The sequence below is a fragment of the Apostichopus japonicus genome, chromosome 15 (assembly GCF_037975245.1).
Source record: "Apostichopus japonicus isolate 1M-3 chromosome 15, ASM3797524v1, whole genome shotgun sequence".
In the NCBI taxonomy this organism is placed as follows: Eukaryota; Metazoa; Echinodermata; class Holothuroidea; order Aspidochirotida; family Stichopodidae; genus Apostichopus; species Apostichopus japonicus.
In genome coordinates this window covers 8,365,349-8,389,787 of record NC_092575.1, presented here as the reverse complement: position 1 = coordinate 8,389,787, position 24,439 = coordinate 8,365,349, and the positions used below count along the sequence as shown (strand labels likewise).

Genomic DNA, 24,439 nt, shown 5'->3' with positions numbered 1-24,439 from the left:
ACATTGCGTCCGTGTGGTAGGCCAGGGGGTGGAATCGTCTGGAACAGAAGGTCTGGAGTTTGTTGTTCTTGTGTGTTGCGAACAGGTCTATCGTGGGCCTGCCGAAGATCGAAAAGATTCTGTCGCAAGTCTCCTGTTCCAGAGACCATTCGTTGGGGTCTATATGCCCCCTGGATAGGGCGTCCGCCATCACGTTGAGCTTGCCTGCGATGTGGGAAGCCCTTAGGATCGTGCCGGAGTCCTCGGCCGCTGTTATCACCTCCCACGCGAGTCGGCACAGTCTCTCTGAGCGGGTGCCCCCCTGCCGATTGATGTAGGCCACCACTGTCGTGTTGTCGGTGAAGATTGTGGTTATCGTTCCCTGTACGTGGTCGTTGAAAGCTTCCAGGGCTCTTTTGACCGCCATCATCTCCAGGATGTTGATGTGGAGAGATGTTTCTGTTTGGGACCACGTCCCCCATGCTGTGCGATTGCTCTAGTGAACTCCCCATCCGGACAGTGACGCGTCCGTCGTTATCGATGTCATTGGTAGCTGTATCGCAAAGGGTACCCCTGAACTCCAGTTGTTTGGGTCGAGCCACCATCGAAAGTGTTGTGTGACCTCCTCTGACCTGTAGATGAGCGTTGTTTTGTCTGGGTCTGTAGGGTCTGCGGACCTCAGCAGGTGCAGTTGCAGAGGTCGCATGTGTAGCCTGCACAGTCTCACTATATCGACGAGGCTGGCCATGAGTCCCAGGGCCCGGAGCCATGTCCCCGTTGGTGACCCCCGGTGTGCCAAGATCTGTTGTGTGGTCGCCTTGACTGCCGCGACTCTTTCTTCTGAGGGTCGGGCTACCCCGGTGGTGAAGTCCAGTATGGCCCCGAGGAACTGGATCGTCTGGGAGGGTGATAGCCGTGATTTCTTCTGGTTCACGATCCAGCCCAGTTCTTGAAGGGTCTGGAGCGTTTTGTGGACGTTGTTGGTTGCTTCCGATAGACTGTTCCCTACTACCAACCAGTCGTCTAGATATACATAGAGGGTGACCCCTCTTTTTCTGAGGTAGGCGACTACTGCTCCCGCGACTCTCGTGAAGGTTCTGGGAGCCGTGGCTAGGCCGAATGGGAGTGCCCGGAACTGGTAGTCTTGTTCTGCGTACCGGAACGCTAGGAATCGTCGGTGTTCTTTGTGTATCAAGATGTGCAGGTAGGCGTCCCGTAAGTCTACGGTCGCCGCCCACATGCCCTTTCTGAGTAGGGGTAATATTAAGTTTAAGGTCTCCATACGGAAGTGTTTTGGTCTGATGTGTTTTGTGTTCAGGGGTTTTAGGTTTAGAATGGGACGCCCGGTGCCGTCCCGTTTTTTGGTCAGGAAAAAGGAGGACCGGAAGAGTGGTCCCGTCTCTTCCGGAACTCTTGTAATTGCCTGCTTGGCCAGCAGGGCCAGAATTTCCCCTTCTAGGGCTAAGCGTTTGACGGGGTCCGTGGGTGTGAGTGTCTGCCTTCCTCCGCCCCCGAAAGGTGGGCTGGAGGAGAATTCTATTTTGTACCCGTGTTTGACTGTGTCCAACACCCACTTGTCCCCGCCAATAAATTCCCATTGCTGGGAGAAGTTTGTTAGTCTCCCCCCCACCGGCGGAATGGCCGCGGTGAGGTGGGCACCCCTAGGGCTGGGCGGCGAACGCTGGTCGATTGGAGGAGCGGTCACTGTCCCGTCTGGTCGACGTGGAGCCTCTGCCTCCTCTGGGGGCCCAGGGGCGGGTTGGACGGAAGGCTGCCCCCCGGCTTCGGCCTCTGAGAGCTCCTCTGCTCATAGATTTGGCGGGTGCTGCTCTCGTTCCCCTAGGTGCTCTGCTCTCCCTCGGGCGGAAGGGTCTGGTTCTCTGGGTAGGTGGGGGTCGGAATTCTGATTTGGCCAGTCTCCCTTCGGGCTACCTCTTCCTGGAGTTTCTTTTGGAAGCAGCCCGCAAAAAGGTCTTCCCCGAGGATTGGTAGTTCCAGCATTCTGTCCTTCGCCTCCGTCGAAGGCCAATGGATGGCGGAGACGATGTTTTGTCTACGGGCCTTAACGGACCTGGTAGCGACCCTTGCAAATTGATCGTATGCGAGTCTGACGAGGGGGCCCAGCAGCAGGAGGAGCTGGCCCGCTTCGTCCCTGGATACTTGGCTGCTGTCCTCAGGGAGCTGTTGGTGGTGTCGCATAAGGACTTCGGCTGATAGCATTAGTACCGATGCGAACTTCATGCCCGAACGGGCTGCCATGTCCACCTCTACCAAAAGCTCTTCTAGCTTCCTCTGGTCCGGGGTCTTGAACACGTGTGTGGATGAGGCCCCTTGTTCGGCTTTTAATCTCTCCTTGGCCTCCTGGGGAATGGTTGGGCATCTGAATAGATCCTTCCATGCCTCGTCAGGTACCCTGACCGCTCTATCTGCCCTGGCCGGGAAGGCCGTCCACTTGGTCTTGTTGGCAATGGCCTCAAATCTGTCATAACAGGTTGCGTCTACTGGTATGGTAGTTTTGGGCTTATATGACGCTTCGCCGGTCGCCGTCAATTTTGATACCCGGCCCGCCTTCTGCGGTTGCGTCTCGGGTTCCTCGAACCCCAGGTGTCGTCTGAATATGTCTGCCGCCCGTGTTATTAGCTCCTGTGGGAGGGCTCCTCCTGTCACGGGTGCTTCCTCCGGTTCGTAATTGTGACCAAAGCTGTCCTCCATAGGATCGTAGTCGAGAGGATCTGGATCTATGGGCTCCCCTTCGTCCTCCAAGCCGGAAAGATTCACCGACGCTCTGCAATCCAGAGCGTCCGGGTCCGGGGCCGGTTGCGGGGCCATGGTCGATACGGGGCTGGTAGGGCCCGGTGCCACGTCGGCTACCGTGGACGTCCTTTGCTCCAGCAGGGGCTGTAGCAGGCCGGTGAGTTTGGAAAGCCAAGCTGGTTCCTCTTCCTGACGCCGTCTCGGGGACCGGCGCCTCCTCTTGGATCTTCTGTATCCATCGTCGGAAGAGTCCGAGGACTCGTCGGAGATTGGAGAGTATCTCTTCCTCTCTCTACGTCTTGGGGATCTTGTATGCGACCCCGATCTCTCCCTTCTGGGTCGGCGGGAGGACTCTCTCTCCCTACTTTCTCGGGCCGGGATCTCCGTCGGAACCCGCCTCTCCGGCTCCCTGTCCGGCTCCCTGGAACGGGACCGGCTCCGTCTCCGCGTCCCCTCGGTTGCTCTCTCTTTAGGACCCGAGCCTCCCACGGCCGGGGGGCCGCGCTCTGTGGGTCTGTTTAGCTGCGGCCCGGACTGAGACGGAGTCTCCAGCCCGGCCGAGCTGTGCCTCTGCTTTGGAGGTCTTTTCCTGGCAGGAGCCTTGCCTTTGCTCCTGCCCTTCCCTCTGGCCGTAACTGATCCGGACGTAGCCGGGGCCGTTAGGGGAATTCTTTCTCTTTCTCTTTCCTCTCTCTCTACCTCTTTCTCTCCTTCGGCCCTCTCCTGGCCACTCTCCTCCACCTCTCTCTCTACTACTCCCTCCTCCTCTCTATCTCCCGTTATTCCTGGAACCTCCGGCGCCCCGATTGCGCTCGGGATCGAGTCCAGCCTTCCCTGGAGCTTGCTACGTAAGCCCTCAAGCCACAGGTCGATGTCCTGCCACTGAGCTGGTGTAAACTTAATACACACCAGGCAGGGGTCTCGTCGAGTGCAGGATCTGCATTTTGGACAAAGGTCGTGTTCGTCCCAGGCTCTGCCTGGGCGAAACATAGAGCAGTTGATGCACTTCAATGGATTGCGTGACATGCTGAATAACCGGATTAAGGAAGATTACTTCTTAGTGATAAATGAACAACAATAGAAGCTTAACGTAAGAGGGGAGAACTAGGGAGGGAATTAGGCTTAGGTGGAGCGTAGCGTAACCTAGCAACGGTAAACAAGGTAACGCTACGGGGTGGCCTAACATGAAAATGCAAGCTGAAACAAAAATGAGAGAGCGAGAAATACATACGAAAAAGAGTGAATATAAGTGAGCAATATGAATCCCCAAAAGGGGGACGAGAGAAACTAATTAGGGGAAGAAGCTAGTAAACAAGCTAAGAAAACACAATAACAACAACACGCTTTAGCGTGGGGAGGAATAGGGCGGGAACCTAGGCAGTTTCGCGGAACTGCTAACCCCGCCGCAAACCAACCCGAGGAGGAAACGCACTACGAAAACAGTCCCCAAAACCCTCCCTTTTTGATAAAAAGGATACTTATCGGTCAGGAAAGGACTGTCAAACTTCTAAAGATCCGAAGCTAAAAAACTTCCGGCGATCGTCGAAGAAAACCAAGACAATTTTCCAAGGAAACTATCCACAAGAAAAATATGCGTGTAGGCACTTGGAATGGTAGAATGAAAAAGGAGGAGGGACCGGAAGGGGGGTCCGGTCATAGAGGGCGCACAGTGTTATTTATTTACCAGGACTTTATAGGCACGGTAGAATGAGGTGCTAAGGTTGTGAGGAGACAGGTAAGCGAGGAGCGAAGTAAATACCTATAACATACAGTTTGCCGATGGATGTCTGACTAGATACTATAAAATACAAGACAGCTGAATATTTCAGTCACCCTGTAAAATCTCCCTTGACGATCAGGCATAGGCGTACAGTACGAGGCGGGGGGGCCGACTGCCCCCCCCCAAATTTCCAGAGGACAAGAAATTCGGGCAATTGTCCTGAAAAATTCCGGCAGCCTAAGAGGAGAAAAAAATATATAGATATAAATATGCAGTAGCTTGCCCGAATCTTTTTCAAATTTTTGCCCGACAATTTATGTGGAGAGCGTTTTGTGTTATTTGTTTTGTGACATTAATATTAATATAGGCCTAATGACTTTCTTTATTTAGCATCATGATGCCCGAATATTTCTGTGTAACACCGCCGTAAGCTCATCTCATCTGGACTACCACGCTTTTTGCACTATCGCCTAAATTTCTAAAACGTGAGATTATAAAATAAAGAATGTTTAGATGCAACTTGCAAGGCCTCAGAAGTGCCATTTCCGGCAATCTGAGAGGCATTTTTTGCCAAAAAAATTCTTGTACGCTACGCGCCAACCGATGGTGGCGCTCCGCTTAGATAGTCTCACAGGAACTTTCGGGCACAAATGTTTCTGCCCCCAAAATGAAATGGTCCCATACGCCTATGCGATCAGGTACACTGAGATGGTAAAGACAGATTCCATGCATGGTGAGCAAAACACTATTTTAAAAGGATTATACAATGATGTGCACTGGTGATGTTAGAACAGTTCAGCAAGTAAAACATTGTGCAAGTTAGGGTTTAATTTTATTTATTTGAGGGCATTAAACCACTTGTCTAAATCTGTAAGTTATAAAACAATATACCATCCATGATCATTGTTACAATGTTATAGCAAGTAGAACAAACTTTGACACAATTGCATGAATGTTTCATGTATTTAACCTTTCTGCAGCATCTTATTATGAACAGTCTTTCCATCAGTAGTCCTCTCAAAAATTATTTCTCTGCTTGTTTTATTCATATTGCAAACACACTATGTAATGGATGTTCAATCTCTTTTATTTGTTACTTCAGTAGGCATGATGGCACAGTGGTTTGAGAATCTTCAAGCTGCCTGTCTGGGTGTTGTCACAAGATGCAGCAAACTAATCAACAACACTGCCAAATACAATGTAGGCAGAAGTACAGTATATAGCCATTTCTTGTGCATAAGCCAGTTGTTGATTAATAAAATGACTGTGACAGGGAATGAATATCGGACATCACAGAGCAGTTAATGCCATTTACCTATGTGACTGCATGAGCACTCTCAATGCCAGGAAAAGATAGCAAACTAATGACAGGTGTCTACAGCTAGCAAGAGGGTTGATGGGGGCTCATGCCAAAGATTTTGTACATATATAATCATTCACAACAGTCAGGGCATTGTTGGATACTGTAGAAACCATGCTACATAAATGTACATAATGTCAATAAATTATCTACAATGATGTCAACATTTTCGAACTGAATATAAAGCAATGTAAAAGTACCTACTGTTCTTGAATTATGTTTTCAGTGTTTTTTTTAAATTTCACATTCATTGTTATTATTGTCCATAGTTCAGTTATATTAAATTCTTTTTGTTTTTATATTTTTGTAAGCTATATATTGCTAGCTTCATTTGAGTTCGTCATGTATGATCGCACAACTAAATTACTGAAAAACATCATGTAGGCCTACAGTATGTGCATTATGTGTGAACATATATACTGTACTGCATACTGTTAGTAAGGGAAAACAGTTTGCAGGACAAATACCAGAGCTCCTTGACAGTGACCATCTGGATCAAGATACTATCAAACTATAATCACCTTTAATCTCATCATGCTCAGTGTAAATAAAGACTAAGTCAGCTTTTGGAATCATGTGTATCATATATTTGGAAGATTTCAGCTCTTTTCGAAATAACTGAATGCTTCGTCCTGTTTGCATCATTTGTCATGTTATTATGCCTTCTAAAGCAGACTCAGAAATCTCCAAGCAAGTTCAACACAAGGCATTGAATTTGAAAAGCAGACTCACTCATTTAAATTCAACAGAAGTAAGTAAGAGCTTTACAAGACCAATTTACAAACCACTTAGAGATTGAAAAGGCCTCTTCATCATAACCTCAATGCATTAATATTCCGCCAGAGACGGAGGTGCTGTTTGTTACTTGCTACAAGTGTCTGTATCTTGGACGAGACATCCAGCATCACTCCATAAATGTCTGGTTTGCAGTATTTTTAACCATTATACAACTATAAAGTGAGTACAATATAACAATATGTATTGCATGTACTACCAACCTTTTATTTTAAGTTGTTTTTTTTAAGTTGTTGGCTTTGCAATGTTGTTAATCTATGTTGAACTCAAATGACATTACACATCAATGAGAATCTTTACTTTTTTTTTTATAATTACCAGGTTGAATTTCATGCCATAAATCTAAAGTTCATCAAAGCTTTACTTAAGCATATTTCATTTAAGTATCACCCCAAAGTGACGCCTGCATAACATTTATCGTGATCCTTAAAACTACTGCAAACATGTACCAAACATATTTTGCACGAAAAACGTCTTGAATCATACAAAATTTAGCAAAGAGGATGAACATTTTTGTCAGCAAAATGGCTAATCATCCAACAATAATCTGTGCCTATAAACATTCTCTTTATTGCATATGCATTTCATGCATAAAGGACACATAGGCCTCAGTACTGCGCCATACCTGTGAAATGTCTGGATTACTGTACTGACCATCTCATATACCAGTGTGCGAACTGTATACACAGTATGTACAGTGCATAATAGTCCTATACAAACGTTAGAAATGAGCTTGCATATAATTGCGTTGAATTATGTTATTTAGCAACACTTACCCGCTTGCAAAGTAGAAATTAAACCCTTTAAAATGTCAAAGGAAACTTAACTGTACAAAATTTACAAGTGAACAAAGAAATCCTGACTAAACCTGGCATCATTAGTTTACAGAAATCCAAGCTGAAAGTTGGCAACCAATGACTATGCTATAACACGTTGTCAATCACGATTCGAAAATGACAGAAAAATCCACATGGACACTGATTTGTCAATTTGAACAACATTATTAAATAGAAATTTTGAAAAGCAAAGTTTTCAGAACATACCGTGGACTATATTGAAGGCCTAATGCCTTGGGACTATAGCGTAAGTCTAGTCTGTTATTTATTGTATTTATATGCCTTGCATTTGCCCATGATTGATTTGTTTCACAAACGTCTAATACACCAACTAACTTTACTCGTTATTAATACACTAATAGTAAGTTACGACTGCAAATAATATACCTATGAATTGCCTGCGTTAGGGTAGCTGGCTCATTCATGTTTACAAAAGCACCAGTAAATGTCATGAATATTTGTATATGTCTATTAAAAGCTTATCTTTCTCCTTCTTGGAGGTTTTAATTGGTAGTTATCATTTCGTGTAAAGGAAATTACTAAAATGCATGGCTCAGTTACATCTACAGTAGTAGTATAGGCCTAGTACATCAATGTACATATAACATGAAAAAATAGGTGGTTTGTTATATTCTGACATCACATGATGGAGTTGATTTGATTGGTTGACGTTAAAATATGAATAAGAAAGGTGTGGTGTACATGCATAATTGTTTGGGCCAACAAAATTTAATTTCTCATTAATTAGGGTTCGCCAAGTAAAAATTCTATCACAGTAGTCTCTCTTTCATCAATTGCTAGTTGCTGATATGTAAATGAATGCCAGTGACAATGGAATGCTAAAAACTACACTCCAGATGAACTCAATATGGACCTTCATGGAGCTCTCCTACAATGTTTCACATGATGACTGTACAGGATGCTTGAAAAATCTTCCAATAGGTGGAGTGTTCTTGAAGATTGAATATTAGTACTTTAAGCTATTTCTTACATTTAATTGGCTTTCAACTCTATCGTTGATCATTTTTGGTGAGGAAAGAAAACATGAAAAAAAACATATGCCAAACTTTCCAATTCTAGCACTAGTGGAGAACTGGTGTGTCATTTACTACATACAAACTAAAGATTTGTTCAAGTCCTGGTCCTTTTCTTGCCATGAAATGAAATGATACAATGTAATGTAACAGAGATACTCTCAAAACAAGAGTTTTATTTGCTCACTTTATTCTAAGAATTAAACATTAGGTCATTGTTTCCATTGTTTTCTCCGTTTCTAAGTACCAACAGACAATTTTTACCTAGTGCCCATCAGTGGAGTTAAGTTGGCAAATAAATGTGTGGAATAAGTTTACAGATAGGACATTAGTTCATCTCCACAAATTGCAAGAAAATGCCTGCTATATACAGTAGATGACAGGACTGACAGAATGCAAAAAGGGAAGAAAGATGATTTGACACTGTGTAGGCGAGTGATAGCTGGAGGAAATGAAAGTAGCTCTGAATAAGATCCCACAAATAAGACTTAATTAAACCATGCAAGTAATAATGCCACTTGTCCAGTTTCTATTAGCATTTACTCAATTTTCACTCTCTACTAATTTAGGAGAACACTCAAATTTCTTGTACAGTAGTAAATTACTCCAAAGACAAACCTAGATTTTGCATACAAAACAAGATACTGTCTCAGCATGCAATACTGTGTGCACATGTAATTTCCTTCTGCCATCCCTACAAAGCATGCTGAGGTTTTCTTAAAAGCATTGGTGTTGATTTTGTGATTACACCATTCTGTTATCAAAGATAGTAAATTTGCTTTTAACAAAACATGTGTATTCAGTGGGAAATGTCTCCTGTAGAAACACTTTAAAATTCATCAGCCAATTATCATACAAACAGCTGTACCAGACTACAGTAGGACAACATCCTGAAGAGGAAGTTGTGTCACTGAGATTTTTCATTCATCAGAATAATCTTCCTCCTGCTGCTGCTGAAGACATATATAGACCTAGACGTGGCACATAAGTAAATGGAGGATTACACATGTCAAACAGATACTGTAGTAATTATGCGAGTAGCATCTCCATGAAATAATAACCTGTTTATTTTGGTCCAACTTAGCCTAGTAAGAACATCCTTGAAACCGAAGTTTAACATTAAGTGCTCCCATCCATATTTTTCCATCTGCATCTTGCATTCCTTTCCATTCCACTGTTCCCAGAGCTTCCATCCCATTTCCCTCCCCAACCCCCCCCCCCCTCCTCTCATCCTGCACCTCACTACCCCAATCTTAAACTTCAAAAGTGCAACTGTAGCACCTTTATCACTGGTTGGGTTTGTAGTTTGTGTCATGTTTGACTGAGCTATGTAATAAGTTAACATTGGCCATATCCCTCATTTAATATACGAGATGATAGTCACTGTGGTTTTAAGTTACAAGCTATATAATTTAATGCTTAGCTGATCCTTAGTTTAAATTCTGTTTCGTAAAAAACAGCAAAATTACGTGTGACTAATATCTTTCCATGCTCCTTGTTCACTGCTTGTGTATGGAACTGTCATATTGAGACAATTGATTCGATATCAAACGCAGGATTAAAACTTAAAAGCAACCACTTCAACTGTTCAATGCTAACATCTATCAGAGTTTGGGACAATCTGTAATAGCACTGTAATGGACTTCCCCTTCTCCCACTCACCAATAAATCAAGTACCTGACAGTACCACTGGATGACACCCAATCCCAGCACTCATCCATGAACTTCAACTCTACAATCACTATTGAAGTAGCTGTACATGGATTGATATCATTTATAAACTTAACTTTATAAATATAAAATGGTTCCATATGAATTTTATCAGGTGACATTGACCAGTGTAACTTGTATTATGATACTTATGATAAGTTAATCACCTTAAAGCAGCATTTTGCGTCCTTTTCGATGGTTTTTCTCAACCTCATGCACTGATTCCTCGATGCCATAACGACATACATAACAAGCTTATCTATTCAAATCTTACTTGAAATGGTGGCATGAAAGTCGAAAAATTTACAACATTCAACTTTGTTTTTCTCAAAGATATTTCCGTTGGAATCCAAATAAACCTCGCCCATAATATGAACATTTAAAAGCTATGAACGTCATTGACCAATACGTAATACAACACCATGCTTGATTTGTGTAGATTGTCTATGGCAGTTGTACCAGGGAGCTGTGAGAGTACCAGCTCGCTGGTTGTACCAAGTTACCAACTCGACGTTTTGAATCTATTTTTGGCAACGGCTCATAACTAAACCTGCATCTCTGATTGGTTGAATTCAAACTAATGGGTTTGGGGAACTGTATGCTATTAATATTAAATGTGTAATTTGTCGGAGGACACTTTCCTCATTATCTGCAAATGTCCTTTATTATTCGCCAATTAACGCTTTTGGCAGGGAAAAAACTTGGCTAATATCTTAGTTTGCTGTGTTGTGATATGTAAAAACTTGATGGACTTGTCATTGATACATAAAGTGGAAAACGGCGACAAAACGCAAAATGCTGCTTTAATACTAGTAAATTATCTCCTAATGTACCAACAAGATACTTGTACCTCACAGGCAATGGACGCTCTCAGCTTCAATACTTGTAATTGATATGTTACTGATTACAATGTGACACTGTATGTTTTCATCAACGTTCCTTTTCAACTGGATTTGCTCAGTCCTTTTTTTGTAGAGCATTTAAACATCTCACCTATTAGAAATTTTGTCATTTCTGTAAACACATGCATCACCTTGAATAGCTATCATGTCTGTGTTTGACATCCACAGCATAATAAATATTGTTTACCAACAGGTGACCCTTAACAATTGTTTTAATACTTGTAACAAATGGAATCAAATAAACAATTTTTAATTACACTTTGGTAGCATGACCTAAAGATCAAACAGGGATACATTTTCTGTAGGAAATTTGTAAAACTTTTGCAAAGGGTCTAATGGTAAGTGTAAAGATATTTATGCCTGGCATTCAATGCATCAAGTAATTGGACATAGGTCTTCGCACCTTGACCGATGTTGACCACAAGTGACCTAAGTTGACAAATGCAATAGAATATACTTCCTTAGGTAGATCACATACCCAGTATGAATTTCTTTAAAGCTTCAGAGAGAACTCTTTACCCATCAAGGGGATCAACGTATCAACAATTAAGTTCAACTAAGCTGTTTTCAAGTTATTTTTGGCAAAGTTCTCAGACTTTGACCTCTGTTGACCTCCTATCTCCTTAAATTTCAATTGTACTCACCAAGTCAGATACCAGATATGAAGTATATCACATGCTTTTGAATCATTGTAACTAGCCAACAGTATCACATACATACACTATGAACATTTCATAGATTCTTTTTGCCTCCAAAAGGGAACCAAAAAGGTCAATCATCAAGTGTTGAAATGTTCACTTACACACAAAGCAATCTGGTATAGTATATTTGCAGTTAGGTCAATGTGGTGACAGCTCTCTGTGTATATTGTGTTGTAAATCTGACATGATTATAAGTAACACATCAGCAACCAGTCTCACATTCATCTGCACCTCAACAGTTTAATGCACCACACCCCACACAGTTCTGTTTTAGCTTAACCCTGTATGTCTATGCACCGCATGAAATATCCTTGCCCAATATTTCAAGTTAGCTGACAAAGCATATATTTCATTCATAAACCATCAAAGAATTGATATTAGGAGAGGAGAGGTGGAACAGCTAAATCAGAACACAAAATGTAAACATTTTCATTCCAATTTCTACCAACTATTAAATGATATAAAAGACTATTTTAATCATGTTGTAAAAAGTAGTTTGTGCCTTTGTAGAAAGGGCATGTTTATCCTATTCATTGTAGCTGTTAGGTATGTACAGTAACTTGAATTTGAATGAATGAGTTTCCATGATTTACTTCACTAACTCACAACTGAACTGTCAACCTTAGGTGAAATCCACTTAATATTTTGTTACTGTTTTAAAAAACTCATTAACCATAATTAAAGTCTGATATATAAAAAATTATTTGATATATATACTACAGAAAATTCCAAGTGACACTTACTTTAATCCTGCTTAGAAGAAAACAGATAACATTGTAATCAGCATATAAATTCTAAAATTTTACCAATAACACCAAAAAACGGGGGAAAATACACCACAGTGAAAATGTGTAAGGGTACTCACGTATGCTGCTCACTTTTCAAAGCACTCAACTGCTCAAATAAGAATCACAATGAACATCCATAGGGAAAGAAAGCGTTTTTTTCCAACAGTAAACTAAATCAATATATGACAAGAAGAATTGACACATCCTCCAGGGTAGAATTCTTGAAGATGCTATCTCAATAGACGACAAATTAATAGACAAAAGAATAAATGGTCTAACGATCCAACAGAAACTGTTAAAGTGATTATAATACTGTGGGCCTACAATCTGTTTGTCACAGTAAACTTACAGTTATATCAAGCAGCTTTGCATCATCAGCGTCTGCTTTCAACCATTCCTCCTGCTCCTAAATGCACAGATCTACGTTGTAGCAGAGACAACGTAGAAAATATTGAGTCCTCATCTCACATTGATTGAGAAGCCTGCTCTAACGATGTAATGACACAGCTGCTGCTGCTGCTGCTGCAGTGGAAATAGATTCAGCAGATAAAGCAGCTTTCAGTGGCAACTGAAGCATGGGATTGCTACAGATGTATGCAGTAGTTTGGTAATGTATACAGATAAAACCACTGGGCACCATGGAACAACTGCCCAACAACCACTCTGATCATCTACAGTACACAGTATGTGATGAAATACAGTCAGAGGTGAGAGGGAAGGACAAGTGGAAGAGACAATTTCAGGTGGTGAAATTAACTTACAGAGTATTTAGCCAGTAGACGAGCTGTGTTTATTTGATAGGCTTTGTATTATTATGATAGAACAGCTGGGCAAAGTACAAGTGCAAAGATAGCACTGATATATGATCATGCAGAATTAATTTGAAAGTATACTTACTCCAAGCTATTGAGGTAGAAAGGATTGAGCTAAAAGGGATGTAGGTAAAAGGGACGTAAAAGTGTAACAGATACACTGTGTGCATAATATCATTAGAAAAAATTTTAAAAAAAATTGAGTCATTGATTTTGCTGTGTAAATGTTTCATAACTGCTGGGCACAGAAATGGGGACAAACTAAAACGAATGACAGCGAATGACCGAATGACAATTGACTTTGTACAGGGTTAATTATCATTTGCGAATGACAGCGAATGACAGCGAATGACAACGAATGACAATGAAGGACAGTGTTGAGAAGAGATAAAATGATTAACGGAGTGGAGTAAATGCGGTTATTGGCTTTCTGCGCAAAAATGATTTGAGGAAAATCGCATGTTACGTGGTTGCAGGGTTTTGGTGTAATTTACGGATAGAAACCACAGGGAAAGTTTTGTGTGAGAATGCGCTTGAGTGCTGTGCTTTTTACCTCTGTAGATTTATATAGAAAGATAACTGAAGCCGTTTCAAGATTATAGTATTGTTAGTTTCTAACAATTAATATCGGAAAAATGACGTTAAATTTACTTTTTAAAATCAGACTTACAATTTCGCTTACTATAAGGTGCGTTTGTATCTTGTCCGTACTTTACTAGATCTAGATACCCACGAAGTCTGAACTGTGATATCCGGTTGAAGCAAATGTCTGTGCTGTCATTACTGTCATTCGTTTTAGTCAACGCAATTTTTTAGTGTGTACAACATATTGTCATTGGTTATGTGTAACGCAATTGTCATTCGTTTTAGTAACACCCATTAACGGCTTCTTAGAAGCATTTAATTTGTATAAATCATATTATTGATCTGAAGAGGTGGAATCTAGACATTTACGGTAGCTATTTTCTTTCCAAGAAAGACTTTCACAACTGATACTAATTAACATCATATATATATAGAGGAATGTATACAATATACTTCCTGTAACTAGGGGTTTGTCTGTCAGTATTTTAGGGAGGGGGGTGGGGAAGATGTAATGTTCTAATATCATTTTGTCCAGTTAAATGATCTGTCCCTTTAACCCACTGTCTGGTACCATTTCTATTCACCCCTAGTAACCAATGCCTTGGCCCTCCCTCTCCTCTGCCAAAGATAGCACAGGGATACTGTTATCTCCCTAACCTTCTTGACCCCTGCTACTGGTATGCAGGACATTGGTAGCCCATTTTATTATTATTACTTTATCATATACAACCAAGCAGTAAGCACCAATAGATAGATTAGTATACAGGATATACTGTGTTGTGTGTTTTTATAGGAATATTATACTGGCGACGAGGTAAAGTGTGTGTTTTGATTTAACTTTCTCATTCTACCGTTATGGCAGCCCAAGCAGCGTTACCATCATTTCCTCCACTGGATATTTCTGTGGACATTCATGCAATTGGACCACGTTGGAAAAAGTGGATCTCCCGGTTTGAGAATTTTTTATTAGCCTTAGATATTAAAGACGACACACGCAAACGGGCACTCCTCCTGCACTCTATTGGAGAAGCGGCCTATGATGTGTTTGATACATTACCAGACCGTGGTGAAACCAAGGATTATGACAAAGCGGTAAAAGCTTTAACAGACTACTTCACACCTCAACAGAACACAGAGTATGAAGTGTACCTTTTTAGGTTGGCCAGACAAAAGGATGAGGAAACTGTCGACAATTATTACACGCGACTTAAGCAGTTGGCGTCAACATGCAAATTCGCAGACGTCGACAGTGAAATCAAAGCGCACATAGTACAAACGTGCAAATCCAACAAACTACGCAGATCAGCACTACGAACACCTGTAAAACTGAATGATTTATTAGCAACTGCAAGAGCCATGGAATTATCAGAGTTCCAAGCATCAGGAATCGAGGATTCTGGTCATTCTGAACCAGTTCGCAAAGTCACCTCACATAACACACAAAAACATAATCGCGGGAAGCCTAAGCAAACATCTACCAGTACAAACCTAAAGTGTCACTTCTGTGGTGGGGTGTACCCACATCCTAATGGAAGGGATGGTTGCCCCGCCAGTGGAAAAACTTGCAACAGCTGTGGAAAGATTGGGCATTTTTCAACACAGTGCCGATCTTCGGACGGAGCTTTCTTGAAACAAAACCAGAAACATAAGTCAAAACGCAAATTTGGTAAACCATCACCAGAAACGGTTAACCAATTAGTAGATGTTCCTGTTTCTGACTCGAGTGACGAGTACGTGTTCACCCTAAACAGCAAGTGTGGTTCTGTTCTCACTCCACATGCTGACATAACAGTGTGTGGAACCACAGTTTCCATGGTGTTGGACACCGGCGCAACAGTGAACATCCTGGATGGAAATTCGTTCAACAAGCTGAAACATCCTCCAAAGCTGAAACAATGCACCATGACCCTAATCCCTTATGGATCCAAAATGTCACTTCCAGTGTCAGGATCGTTTGAAGTTGAGGTAGAATCGAAACACAAGTTCACAATTGCGAAATTCTACATCGTCCCAGGTAATTCAGGTGCTTTGTTAAGTTACCAAACAGCCAACGAACTTGGACTCATCCAACTTATCAATGCAACATCATCATCGGAGACTGGTCCTGCAAATCTGGTATGTAAATATTCTAATTTGTTTTCGGGGATCGGTAAATTGAAAGACTATAAAGTCAAGTTACACATTGATAAGACCGTACAGCCAATTGCACAATCTCACAGGAGGATACCCTTCCACATCCGTAAAAAGGTGGAAGCAGAATTGAAAATGCTTGAGGATAATGACATCATAGAGAAGGTTGATGGCCCAACCCCGTGGGTGTCACCTATTGTCGTAGTACCAAAGCCGCATGCACCTGACAAAATTCGTCTATGTGTAGACATGCGTCTTCCAAATCAGGCGATCAAACGGGAACGTCATGTCACCCCCACAGTAGACGAATTGATCCATGATCTCAACGGATCAAGCGTCTTCTCCAAGTTAGATCTTAATGCGGGATACCACCAGCTAGAGCTTGAACATGAGTCGCGAAACATCACCACATTTTCGACCCATGTTGGCCTTCGCCGATACAAGCGTCTAAGTTTCGGAATATCATCAGCTGCAGAGTTATTCCAGAATGTTATCAGTCAAACCCTCGAAGGCATTCCTGGTGTTATGAATATCAGCGATGATATTTTAGTTTTCGGTAAAACCACTCAAGAGCACGATAAATCACTAGCGCTCGTATTTCAACGCCTAAGTGAAAAAGGTCTCACTTTAAACAAGCAGAAATGTGAGTTTAGTAAGGATTCATTGCAGTTCTTTGGATACGTGTTTACAGCTAATGGCATTTCGCCGGATCCAAGAAAGGTGTCTGCTATTCAAGAAGCCACACCACCCACAAATGTGAGCGAAGTACGCAGTTTGCTTGGAATGACTAACTACTGTGCGCGGTTCATCTCAAATTACGCAAATACAACTGAGCCATTGCGTGAGTTAATTCATAAGGATGTAGTTTTCAAATGGGAGCAAAAGCATCAAAGTGCCCTCGAAACCTTGAAATCTAACCTCACAAGTGATACAGTAATGTCATATTTCGATCAAGGAAACCATACAGAATTAATCGTGGATGCAAGTCCTGTAGGACTTGGTGCCATTCTAACACAGCGCAAACATTCACATGCTCAAGTTCGTGTTGTTGCATATGCCAGTCGAGCGTTATCTCCAGTCGAACAACGCTACTCTCAAACTGAACGAGAGGCATTAGCCGTTGTCTGGGCATGTGAACATTTTCGGCTATACTTACACGGTGCGACATTCAAAGTCATATCGGACCATAAGCCCTTGGAATCCATCATCAACAATCCGAAATCTAACCCACCAGCACGGTTAGAACGATGGAATTTGCGACTGCAAGATTACAATTTCAAATTGGAGTACAAACCTGGTAAGGACAATCCTGCGGACTATATGTCACGTCATCCCATACCAGAGGGGAGCACTGACAATTCAATTCGCATAACCCAAGCTGCAGAGGAATATGTTAACTTCCTAATGGAACATTCAGTCCCAAAAGCGATGACTCTTAAGGAAATTCGAGAGGCATCAAAGTCGGATGCAATTTTGTGTAAAGTCAGTAGCGCAGTCGTTGATAACACATGGCAGCAAATACTTCGCGAATGTTCGGAAGAGGAATGTGCTACGATTCGCAAATTTTATAACATACGCGATGAGCTAACCGCGAACAAGGACATCTTACTACGCGGATCACGGATCGTGATACCGAAATCACTCCAAACGCATGTCTTGAAACTGGCGCATGAAGGTCATCAGGGACTTGTAAAAACAAAGCAGCTACTTCGTGAAAAAGTCTGGTTTCCGGATATTGACAAACAGGCTCAACAACTAGTCAGTTCATGCTTACCATGTAACGCGACAACCCCTGAGAGGAGTCAGGAGTTTCTAAACATGTCCGAGCTACCCGCAGCTCCATGGACTGAACTAAGTATCGACTTTTGTGGACCTTTTCCATCCGGAGATTATTTGTTAGTAATCATTGATGACTACTCGCGATATCCTATCGTGGAAAGTACTAAGTCCACATCGGCCAATGCCACTATTCCTATCCTTGACAAAGTTTTCTCAACATTCGGTATTCCCCAAGTTGTCAAATCCGACAATGGACCACCTTTTCAAGGAAGTGATTTTTGCAAGTTTGCTGAATATCTTGGATTTCAGCATAGAAAGATAACCCCCCTTTGGCCACAATCCAACGCTACTGCGGAACGCTTTATGCGAACAGTAGAAAAGACTATTCGTGCTGCGGTGATCAACAACAATCGATCATGGCGTCAGGAACTGCATGTTTTTCTACGCAACTATCGTGCAACACCCCACTCCTCAACAAAAATTTCACCCGCGGAACTTTTATTCGGACGAAAGTTACGGATAAAGCTCCCACAACAAGAAGCGATTCCAACAGACGACATAGTTCGTAAATCGGACAAGCAGTCTAAGGAGAAGATGAAAATAAATGCAGAACGGCAAAGAAACTTCAAACCATCAAACATCACAATCGGGGACACCGTTCTGGTGACTCAGCCAAAAGTTAACAAGCTAACCCCTACGTACGATCCACGGCCTTTTAAAGTCACAGCTATAAAAGGTACTATGATTACTGCCAAACGAGATGACAAGACCATCACTCGGAATTCTTCGTTTTTTAAAATTTTCAATGCAGCACAAGACGAGCCGTTTCTGGATATTTCCTTTGAGAGTACTGTTGCCCAGCCCCGTGTACCTGAAAATAATCAGGGTGGCTACAATCTACGGGCAGACAGAAAACGTCCCCAACGTCTTGTTGAAGAGATATAATCAATACACTGGGTGAAGTGCTAGTAACCTCTCCCCATATAGCATTTTGGTATTCATACGTTATTCCATATATGCACCATTATTTTACATAATTCTTTTGCTTTATGTGTACTGTGAAAGGACATTTCACTTTGTTGTAAATGAAGGACATTTCACTTTGTTGTAAATGAAGGACATTTCACTTTGTTGTAAATGAAGGACATTTCACTTTGTTTTAAATCCAGGAATCCTCACATGGTTGCACAGTAAGTCACAAATTAAATTGCTGATATTTGTTTTAGTTTCGAATACTAGTTGATATAAATGCAATTATTCATTTCTTTTATCCAAACATACATTAAAGCTCATTTTCATACAAGTATGGTTTTAGTATTCCAAGTAGGGGAGGAATGTAATGTTCTAATATCATTTTGTCCAGTTAAATGATCTGTCCCTTTAACCCACTGTCTGGTACCATTTCTATTCACCCCTAGTAACCAATGCCTTGGCCCTCCCTCTCCTCTGCCAATGATAGCACAGGGATACTGTTATCTCCCTAACCTTCTTGACCCCTGCTACTGGTATGCAGGACATTGGTAGCCCATTTTATTATTATTACTTTATCATATACAACCAAGCAGTAAGCACCAATAGATAGATTAGTATACAGGATATACTGTGTTGTGTGTTTTTATAGGAATATTATAGAAGAGAAAATTTAATGTTCATGGAGAACTCTCCCTATTTGAGCCAACATCTGTCTACCCATGGAAATTGCACTGTATAAGCATGAACATCTGACAGTTCTGTAATTACTGATTTCACCAAAAATGGAAAACACAAAATTGTACTAGCTGAAGGAAATGAAATCAGCAGACCATTGGAAATGGTAAAGGACTCCTATTTGCAAGTGGGCCAGCCTGTGAACAGTGTTCCTAAAAAAAATATGGACCAATGGACTTGCAAATGACATCACTGTTTGGATTCACTGTGGATTCACTGTTCATAAACCTTTGCACATTAATGACTGAATGCATGAAGAATCAAGAGACTTACTACAGACCTAAACTATATAATCCTCTCTGTGTGAGCTAGGCAAGAATGTGACTGATAAATGAGTCATTGGGATTCATTGTCTGCTTGAACTGAAAAATGAAAAAAATATGCCACCATTTCTGTATAAGCACTCGTAATAAAGATTTTTTTTTGACACAGCATGGAAGTGGGGATCTAAATCCATCCGCCTCTCTTACTCTTTTGGGCTAAAGTCCTGCTTCAGAACTTTTCTATTTTCATACAACTTTGCACTGCATCGATGGCTGGAGATATAAAGGACATGGTCCTACCTCTTGACCTGGGAGAATTTTATCTGCAGCTGTTGCAAAATTGTTGAAGTAGCAAAACCCTTAATCTCTTGGGCATACTGTATATATGTTAATTATATACCTGTGTGTCTGTAGACATGAGGGTTTTTACAGTTTGTACCAACCATATGGATAAAGTTTCCCTTCTATGCTGCCTTGACTCGAAGGATCTTGACTCACTGAGACACAGAAATCAAAAGGAGCACATATTGAAAATATGCCACCAGAACTAGAGGGCAATATTTGCAAAGGACTTTGGATAAATACTTCTTGTGAGGAAATCTTCCTTTTCTGTGGAATTGCAAACAGATTGATCACAAATCTTCTCATGGGTTTGAAGATCCCCATATTATGGGAAAAGTACACTTGCCCATTGGGATTGATCACTGATCCTTCATGGGGATGTGATGTGACATAAAGTGAAATCGATATATGTTCAAAATTGGAAATGAGATATTCCTTTGCCCCAGAAAAACAAGAAGTACTTATTTTGCCAAATAGATAATAAAATACCAACAAGTTTCATTTATTCAAAATAATTACAGGTAATCAGAGTGAGACAAGTTCTATAGTTATATAAGAACATGTATGTTAAACTGGACGTCTATTATGCATTCCTTGATACATCAACATGCTCAAACCAATGCCTGTCTTTGTGGATAAAATCATACATTTCAGTTTTTGATTGGTTCTCTACATTTGCATTGTTATGATACAGGGAATAATTTAGTCTTCAAATTTAATATATGGAGCAGCTTTGAAGGCTCTGAATTTTGTCTCACATAAAATAGTGTAGATATACTATGTGAAAAAAAGGCGCTACATCTTTGCACTTGTATAGCATTTTTCCCATGTATATATAACATTTTGCGATATTCATTACCAGATAAGATATCCTGAGATAAGGTACCTTATTTCCACAGGAATTGTAAAACAGGATTACTTTAGCTTCATAGCATCTGTGTACATCAAAATGCTAATTCACCAGCACAAGAGTATCAAGGATACTCTGTATTTTGCATAGCGAATAGTGATGCTTAACACATGGCATGGATTCCTGTATGAGTATTCTGTAGACTTGTAGCTTCTGCATGGTGCATGGAGGATATAAACAATTGTAACCCAAAATCCGGAGTAAGGCTTTGTGATTCCTCGTCATATAATTTGCTCAAACTTCCACTTAACTATGTGACTTGTGTTGTTCAATTTGTCCTAGAACCAACCAAATAATAATTCATTGTAAGTATTGTTGAAGATAACATCAGACCGATGGTATTGAGCCCAAACAACGTTCACCAATAGAAAATTATTGCATCAGGGAACTCATAGATTAATTGTTTTGCTTTAAGTTTTGAGTTATCATGTTTAGAAGGATTTCAAGGATTACTGGGGCACCTGGTAACCTCATATGTGACCATTGACCTACACCACTTTCAATATGGTTCTTAATTGTACTCACCAAGCTGGATCTATACAGTACAAGTATGAAGTACAACAAAGATGTTCTTTTTGAGTTATCATGTTTACAAACTTGGACCTTCACAAAAAGAATTAGGTTCTTGTTCTTGTAAAAGATCGATGGAGCCAAATATCAAGTCAATCCACCATGAACTTTTTCAGTTACTGTGTTTACAAGCAGATATCTAATACATATACACACACCCACACACCATTGCCACTGCATAGATTCCTGGTGGCCACACTACACTAAAGCTTACCCCCCCCCCCTACCCCCTCATACAACTCAGATATTGCTTTCAAGATACTTGCTCTTTCCTCTCCTCCAACCCACCAACTGCACTGTCCGTGCTAACGTAATGTAAGACCTCTTGCATGGTCCCTACGGGGGAATTCCGCGAGACCGAAGGTCCGCGAGACTGAATTTCCGCGAACCGATGGTCCGCGAGACTGATGGTCTATGGATATGGTCCATAGATAGGCGTAACTAGAGTTTTTCATTAGAGGGGCTTCAGAGGGGGTCAAAGAGATTTACAAGGGGGGGCAATATTGTTTAAAATAAGGGTATCGCTATATATTGTATTCTAAAATTTCTTTTGGGGCAGCAAGGGGGGGCGAGACTTTTGATAGCAAGGCTTTCGCCCCCTACAACCACTCTGTTACCCCACTGGTGGAGGGCCTAGTATCAATGCAAGCAGTCCCATCCCCCTTTCACAAGTCACTGGTATCCACTATGAAAAGAAATAGCTGTAAATTCTTTTAAATTACGCGCTTTATCAACGTAATATAACCTGTAGTAATATTTGTCTTACCACTATTATAGGCCTAGTAATAGTTTCAGTCTCGCGGGGCCTAGTAATAGTTTCGGTCTCCCGGACCTTCGGCCTCATGGATCTCGGTCTCGAAGACCTTCGGTGTCGCTCACCTTTTTAATTTCGGTCTCGCGGACCTTCGGTATCGCGGACCTGCAGTCTCACGGCCATTCGGTCTCGCGGCCTGTAATTGGTCCCTACATCACAGGCAGTAGATGATAACATACAAAGTACCAGGCAACTCTCCCACTGCACTAGTAATACTGTACCAATAGTATACTAATACATAATACCAATACATGATACTGTCATAATCTGACAGCAATGATTAAGTTTGATAAGAAATTATCTCGCCTATGCGAAAGTGACTTTGCCGTAGGCCTATTCTTTTTCGTAGATAAGGAGTAAAATAATCAGACTACCAACGTTAGGCCTAAAGTAAGAGTCTATGTGTTACTTAGCTCAAATTGAAGTATTAGACTCGATCTAATAATAACTACCTGTAGGCTGTACTGTAGCCTGGCCCAAGGTTCCTCGCAGTTTGAAAAAGGTGAATTCGGGTTTATTAATCAGTCCTTTTGGACGAAGTTTGATATACGACTAAATATAACTAAAAATAAACGTAAAAGAAGCTACAGCCTATCTGGTCCATCCGTGTAATTAGAGAAAAAGCGGCGTATCCTACTTCCAAATCAGTTGCAATCTAACCTAACGCTAGGCGTTCGGCCTAATCGTTAGCCTAAGTTCGCTCTGTCTGTCACACTCGTAAGCTCGATGCTATCTGATCTCGAATCTAGCTTATGTGTCTGCATTGGCTGTCATTATTTCATCCCGTAGATGTAATGAACTGGAGATGAGATATCGTAGTAGTGTACCTATCGACAGTTTATGCAATCAAAGCGACACTACTCAATGGTTCCAGGCGATTTACAGGAATACAACTTGTAAATAAATATGAACAACAATGTTACTTTCTGAAGCAGAATGCAAACATTTATACTGGTTGTGATGATATACAATCACTATTTTTTAATGATTTGGACATGCTGTACCTTGAGCGTTTGAACAAGGAAGTATAGCAAGACGCATGAATGTCATCACAGTGATGGATGTTGACCACCAACTTCCACTGATATGCTTCGTGTACCCAATGTAATACATGTACATACTAAACATCAGATCTGTCCGTCTAAGTTCCCCTTGAGATTTATTTACGAGGTTGTCACTATTTGATCATTGTTGTCTCCAACTGACTTTTTACCTTCAACAAAAACATTAGTGTTCTGTTAATAATATTGGTTACATAGAAACTTAATTTGAGGTGAGGTGTGAATTCAAGCTCAAGTTCCTACTTGAGATATCATGTTAACATACTTCTGACATATGGACCTCAGCTGAACCAAATCACATGTGACTTTCACATAAAATACAGATAAAAGAAGTAGAAGCATCCCCTCTTGAGTTAAAGTGTTTACAAGTAGAAGAACCCTATGGTTTTGTTGGGAGATCAAAGGTCATTTAGAGTCACCAGGGAGCAAATAGTGAAAACCTTGTAAACACGATATCTGAAGGAGGTAAGCTTGGACCAATCTCATATTTGGTGAGTAGGTGTACCACATTGAGAAGCTAGAAGAAGCCTATTGTTTTTAATGGAGGTCAAAGTACATTTGGGTCACCAGCGGGGTCAAATTGTGTAAACCTTGTAAACACGACTGATATCTCAAGAAGGAAGCTTGGATCAATCTCATATTTCGTGTGAAGGAGTACCACATTGAGCTCAAGATTTCTATTGTTTTTGGTGGAGGTCCACGCGTATCTATATATTTTTCGTGAGTAGGAGAACCACATTTAGGAGCAGAAGCCTATAGTTTTTTATTGGTGGTCAAAGTCCATTTGGGGTCACTAGAGGTCAAATTGTAAAAACCTTGTAAACACGATAACTCAAGAAAGGAAGGTTGGGCGTATCTCACATTTAGTATATAGTTTGGTACACGTT

General features: G+C 41.3%; 2 protein-coding genes across 5 annotated transcripts in view; both read right to left on the bottom strand.

Annotated features, from left to right (window-relative positions):
- LOC139980700 (double C2-like domain-containing protein beta) overlaps positions 1-23,343 on the bottom strand; it is an 83,084-nt gene extending 59,741 nt beyond the window's left edge. Inside the window, exon 1 of one of the 4 annotated variants that reach the window (XM_071992543.1) lies at positions 22,944-23,343. The gene's annotated coding sequence lies outside the window, so the exon portion shown is untranslated. Of the gene's footprint in view, positions 1-12,656; positions 13,277-22,943 lie in introns of those variants that run through there. The other 3 variants (XM_071992542.1, XM_071992545.1, XM_071992541.1) reach the window with 3 other exon arrangements.
- LOC139981114 (uncharacterized) lies at positions 1,814-4,490 on the bottom strand. The gene is made up of 2 exons (XM_071993295.1): positions 4,212-4,490; positions 1,814-3,760 (listed from the first exon to the last, which is right to left on the bottom strand). Exon 2 carries the CDS (start codon positions 3,757-3,759, stop codon positions 1,819-1,821), a length of 1,941 nt encoding a protein of 646 aa, XP_071849396.1. The 5' UTR covers position 3,760; positions 4,212-4,490; the 3' UTR covers positions 1,814-1,818.
- Positions 23,344-24,439: the final 1,096 nt, after the last annotated feature.

Excerpts from the sequence above, each read along its gene's own strand:
- LOC139981114 (XM_071993295.1), bottom strand. The coding sequence starts at position 3,759 with ATGTCACGCAATCCATTGAAGTGCATCAACTGCTCTATGTTTCGCCCA.